Source organism: Cetorhinus maximus, chromosome 27 (genome assembly GCF_964194155.1).
Source record: "Cetorhinus maximus chromosome 27, sCetMax3.hap1.1, whole genome shotgun sequence".
In the NCBI taxonomy this organism is placed as follows: domain Eukaryota; kingdom Metazoa; phylum Chordata; class Chondrichthyes; order Lamniformes; family Cetorhinidae; genus Cetorhinus; species Cetorhinus maximus.
This window is the reverse complement of record NC_135905.1, coordinates 31,186,328-31,192,327: the sequence shown is the minus strand read 5'-3', so window position 1 is coordinate 31,192,327 and position 6,000 is coordinate 31,186,328. Positions and strand designations below refer to the sequence as shown.

Genomic DNA, 6,000 nt, shown 5'->3' with positions numbered 1-6,000 from the left:
CCATAAGCTTTCCCCGAAAGAAATTTCAGCAATATACAATTTGTATTATATATTTTGCGATAAAATATGACTATATACATTTAGCAACCTATAATACAAAACAAATATGCAATATAAAGAGTGCTGGGGTAACTAATCTATTGACTCGGAGCAATTAGCAAGTGGCAATTAATCACAACACAATGAGATTATGGATCTGTTTCAGGTAATCAACGTTATTAAACATGTATAACCTACACAGTAATTTAGCAAAAATAATACCTCTGTGCGCACTCCCTGTCAACTGGCGGGAGGATGTAATTACAGCATGACAGGTTTACATGGGCAACTTCCATTATAAATGGGGACGCAATGGCAATATATAATATGGGGGAGTAGGGGAATTCTGACATTGTGCGATGGAATGGGGGCTAATGAATCAGCAGCCCGTTTTTACATCTCTCGCGATTTTTATTTCCATTAAATTCAATGGAGCGATATAAAAGAGGTTGCCAATTCATTAGTGCCCATCTGTCACATAATGTCAAAATTACAGTCAAGGACTTTAAACCGGGTACTGAATTCCATTTGTGCGTCCTGACCCAATCACCTCCTGTCCTCTAACTTTGCTGTCCCTGAAGGTTATACTTGATGCAGGCTCTTCATGTGTGTAACATCACAACTGACCAGTTGATTTCCCAATACAGTGTAAGGATTGTATTGTACCTAAGTACTGTAGTTTTCATTTCTTATTATTTGGTGGCGGAGATTGGGGAGGGGTCCTCTGCAAATATTAATTGGCACACTCCGAGGTACCACTCCATCCCTTGCCAAGACGAGTGACAGCTGTGAAACTCTGAGTTAACCATAAAGTTTCCCCTTTCTGTGGCTGGTTGCTTCCAATTCAGCTCACAAAATAAGTGGTAATGTCACTTTTTCCCACAGCCCTGCTCAAACACTGACTAATAAATTACTGCCATGTCATGTCGTCTTTTTAACACGTGATTTGTGTGTGTCAGTTGCAAGCTTCACAGTTCCACTTCAATATATTTTAGAGAACTTAGCTATGACAGTTTTGAGGGTTAAAAAAGCAAAGGGCAGTGTAACTTTTTAAGTACATTTATGGCGCTAAACGTGCATTGTATAAAATAATTTCACTTTTCTTGCAATAACACGGGTGCAAAATTTTAGATTATTTTTGGACGGGGTGGGGGGGAGGGCAGGAAGAAAATGCACCCTTAAAAAAGTTTGCAGGCGAGCTGTGTGAGGCAGTGTTCCGCTGTAGTGCTGGCGTTGGGATCCGCTCACGTCCTCGGCTTGGAGCTCTCTCTCTCTCTCTCGTAATCTCGCGTTAGTGGCTCCCAGTCTGCCCTCCCTACAATTGACAGGCGAGTGTATGCAAACCAATTCGAGGATTTTCATTTCAACATGGCCACTACCGCAACGTGTACCAGGTTTAGCGACGAGTACCAGTTGTACGAAGAGCTAGGAAAGTATGCTATCATCTAGTTTACCCCTCTTTCTCCCTCTCCCCCTGCCCTTGCAGCGACTACCCCAGTCCAGCTGCTGTCTGCCTTCCCCCCCCCTCCTCCCCTCCCCACACCTCCTTGTTTTTTGACCCCCCCTTGTGTGTTTCTGCACTAAAATCCTTGTTTGTCTTTTCTCTTTTTTCCCCCCTTGTCCTTCCTTAGGGGTGCCTTCTCCGTCGTTCGCAGATGCGTCAAATTATCCACGGGGCAGGAATATGCTGCAAAGATTATTAACACCAAGAAACTGTCTGCCAGAGGTGAGTGACTGACTGGACAGGTTGTGGTGAGGGGGGCTTGCCTCCCACTGAGCAGAGGGCTTAAGCGAGGCTTACCGGCTGCGAACGAAAGGATTTGATGTCAGCATTAACAAGGTGGAAGGGGCTCCGAAGAATATCTCTCTGTATCCACCCATCACCCAAGCCCTTGTTCGATTCACTTGCATTGAACAATATGCTCACAGATGGGCACTTGACAGGGAAAGGGAGCAGGATTACGAGAAGGCATATATATATTTATATATATATATCAAATATCCGGCCAGCATTTATAATTTACTAATATAGTATTAATTTGAAGGTGAATATCGTGTACATTTTGTGTCTGTCCTTTCAGAGCGATGTACAATGGCATTAATTAACACAAATGTGATCAGTCTATGGTTGCCTCCGATGAGTGTCATTCTGCTTACCTAGCACCTTGACAGGCGTTGTAAAACTTTATGCAGGAAAGAGCTGTCTTTACATAAAAGCTTATTGGTGCAGGGTATGTTTTGCTTTGAGATCTCAGTACATTGATGGCATATAATAGAATTCGAACAGATACAGGATCCTGGGCACCAGCCTCCCTCCCTCCCGTGTGTGTGTGTGTGTGTCGAGAGTCCCGGCGGTGGGGGGAGGAAGCTGCCCCCCTCCTCACTTCTGTGGCTAACGCCTGTCACCGCGACAGTACTGCGCCCATTCTGTCCCAAAGTACACTTTATTTGTATGCACCGTGGTGCCTGGGCCAAACCGAACGGTGCAAGTGCCATAGTCAAATCTAAACGAGAGGCTGCACGAACAAAACTCCTTTTAAATAATTCACACAGGGAATTCATGGTGACCGGAACTAGTACATAATTACTACCAGACGGATCAGTTACCAGACACACGAAACCCCGCGTCCCACCAAGTTCAAATTCTAACCCGCGGTTTACAACCGAGGAAATGTTTAGGTCAAATTTACAGCTTGAATTTTCCTTCTAAATCTCAATGGAGTCTGTGCTGTTTGTAGCTGAAATATACTAGGAAGCAGTCGCAACAAACTCTGTAGCGACTCTCAATTTCTCAATACATTGTGTAAATGGCTTGCAGTTGATATTTTTGAGGAACCCTGCATAGTGAAAGTTTAACCCCCTTTCACAACCGAAACGTTCTGTTTTGTGTTGATGTAAGAAGATTAAATAAATAGACTGCATCTTAAAAGCAACAATCTGAACCCTCTTTAAAGTTATTTCAAAGGCATTTTGACATGGTTTGATTAGACACAGAGTGTTGAAACTGAACCGTGTGTCTGAAGAAACTGACCTGGACGGAGATGGCGAGAAACATTATATGAAAGAGGCTGAGAGCTGTGGACTGGGGGCAAAAAAGGCTTGTCTGTTTCAAACGGGGTCCAGGAAAGGCTTCACTTTGTGTTCGCTTCCTCCCTTGGGTTGAGATTTAGCAGATAGTCACCAAGTAGGGTTAAGGGGGAGGTCAGCAGTCTTGTTTGGGGGTCACTCCAGCCGCAATGCAGGTGTGAGAGCCGCTCAAGGAGGGAGGGAGAGAGAGAGAGGGGAGGGGTAATCGGATTATATATCACTGTACCTTCCAGACAGAAGCGGGAGAGAGAGCGGTTTAAAAAAACCCTTCCTGTTGCAATGTCCTAACGCAAAGCAATAAATAAAAGGATGTGTAAGGTTGCCTCTCCTGTTTCCCCCCACCCCCGCCTCAGCCCAGGAGATGAATCACACTGTCCATATCTAAACCACGCACTGGCTGCGACACAGCGGTTATTTTTAGCTGTTCTTCCCTGCTATTTTATTCAACACTGTCATAAGCTGTAAATGTCACACAGGCTTCCGAATATCTATTGGGGCGCCACGTTTGCAGTTTGGTGGTAATTGTCCCATCTCTTCCTCTTCAGGAAAAAAAAATACAACAGATTTTAAAGTGTTTCAAAAGATTGCATTGATTTTTATTTTGGACCTGAAGCGGGTTCTTGTCTTCCTTTCCAACCCGCATCTCCCCCCCCCACCCCTTCTGTCAAATCTTATGTTAATGTCAAATCCATAGTGCAGACAACAGTTGAAATACTGCAGGCAGTGCATGGGGACGCTGCTGCTGCTGGTGACTGACTTCCTGACGTTTGTAGTTTTGCAAAGTGGTGTGTTTTGAGGGGTAATTTTGCAAGGCGGCGGTAGGAGACGCTGCTCCTACTCTCCTCACTCAACACTGGTGCTTTTTACAGGGCAATGCTGTTAGCAGCCTGTCCAACAGATGCACACAGCAGGACTGTGTTAGAAAGAACCGCCCCTCTTTGTTGTTTTAATAGGGTTTTTTGAAAGAATAAAAAAATTATGAAGGCAATAATGTTACAGCATCTGGAGTTAATCTCTCCTCCGTTTCAAATGATTGATACCAATTCAGGGTAAGGTGTAAATTTGCATTCCAAATGTGGGGACAGATTCAATACCATGGTTAATCTTTAAAATTCCCCACGTCGTCCGAATGACTTTTTTTCTCTCTCTCTCATCCCTTCTGGTCCCATTCCTCCTGTCCACTGCAGAGCTGCATTTGTAACACATGACTTGTTATAACCAGGATACTAAAAGCAGCCCAGGGGTGACTGTGAGGCCAGTTCTCTTCACTTAAGAGGCAGTTTGGCTTGAGATTGAGAGCTCCGTGTGTGGGAACCTGCATCTCTTGCTCTGTGCTGCAGTGCATCAGTGCCCAAGTACACACACCGGTCTGTCATACTGCTGCGTGTTTATATTCATTCTCTCTCTCTCTCTCTCTCTCTCTCCTGGGTACAACATGCTTCTAACCAATCAGTGGGACTGGCTGGGCTACAGTCATTGCCATTGCATCTTTCCATTCTACTCTGTAAATTAGGTAACTGAAGACATGATTTGCAAAAAGCAAATTTGGTCTATGTCTGTGTTGCCCCCACCCCTGCACCTTTAAGTTAGAATACGATGCTACCGCTTGCCTTCTGGCATCCAGAATTAGATTAGCCAAACTAATTTTAAATTTGCAGCATTCTCTTTGGAAATCAAATGTTTCACAATTTGAGATGCTTGGCTGAATATCTCCCATTTGCCTTTGTGTTCCCACCTCCCATTTTCAAACTGTAGATGTGGAGTTTTGTGGGAATGTACTTCCATCGGCATCAGAATCTCCCCAGGTGATCATTTGCATGAACATACACAATTAACATTGGGAGGCTAATTGACTGACGAGGAATGTTACCAAGGAGAATAAACTTGCACATGCGCTTTCTAGTAGCAGGTCATTAAATTGCAGTCTTGAGCAAGAACTCTGACCTGTTATTCTCTGACTGTCTACTTGTAGCTACTCCGACCAGGACACCTACTGTCATGGTTTGTCACGTTCGTCTGCCTTGCACCATCCTCACACATCCACTGTAGCTCGTCTGCAACCACTCCGTGGTGTCCGTTATCCAACTACGCCTAGGTCGACCTCTCTTTCTGCTGCCCTCTGCTTTTCCCTCTAGAAGAGATCGCTGTAGCTTTTCAGCTCTGACCAAATGACTGAAATACTTTCTTTTCTGGAAGTGACATTTTAGAGTTTTTTTGTACTTGCAATTTCATTTCTTATGGCCCGTATTTGGAATTTTTAGCATATGTCTTAGCATTCGCATTTCAAAGACCTCTATTTTCTTCCACATATCATTATTTATTGTCCAGGTTTCTGGGCCAGACGGGAATGTAGCATCTTTTGAGTTTTTTCCTGTTTCCGGCCCTCGTTTTCTTGTTGATAACACATCTTTCATCTCCACAAAATTACTTCTGGCTATCTCTATCCTTCTTCTGACTTCAGCATCGCATCTACCCATCTTCTGTTATCATTGTCCTACATAGACAAACATATCTACTTGTTCCAGTGTGACACTATTCTCTTCAATCTTCACTCTAGCTTCTTCAAACTATTATTTTCACCCCTGTCTAATCCAGAGGGCATTGGAGGGGAGAGTCCAGAACAAGGGGGTATTTTCTTAAAATTAGAGCCAGGCCATTCAGGGGTGATAGCAGGTGTTAGTGTTGGAATCATGCTGTAATGGAGTATGTGCTTTAAGTTTGTAATTGAAAGCAGCTGTCACCAATTGGGGAAGATTAGAAAATTATTGCAAGTGCATAAAAAAACAGTTCACACTGGGTGTCGGGGGAAACGAGGAATCTGTGCCTTTACTCTGTGGTCTTGGGAATAAACCTGGATTAAGGAAAAGACTGGCT

At 43.9% G+C, this 6,000-nt stretch overlaps 1 protein-coding gene across 6 annotated transcripts in view; it reads left to right on the top strand.

The window, feature by feature from the left end:
- Positions 1-1,072: 1,072 nt before the first annotated feature.
- camk2g2 (calcium/calmodulin-dependent protein kinase (CaM kinase) II gamma 2) overlaps positions 1,073-6,000 on the top strand; it is a 358,108-nt gene continuing 353,180 nt past the window's right edge. The window contains exons 1-2 of one of the 6 annotated variants that reach the window (XM_078531014.1): positions 1,073-1,472; positions 1,671-1,765. In XM_078531014.1, coding sequence (XP_078387140.1) covers positions 1,408-1,472; positions 1,671-1,765 — 160 coding nt within the window. In that variant the 5' untranslated portion in view covers positions 1,073-1,407. The remainder of the gene's footprint in view (positions 1,473-1,670; positions 1,766-6,000) is intronic. The other 5 variants (XM_078531015.1, XM_078531018.1, XM_078531013.1 and 2 more) reach the window with 5 other exon arrangements.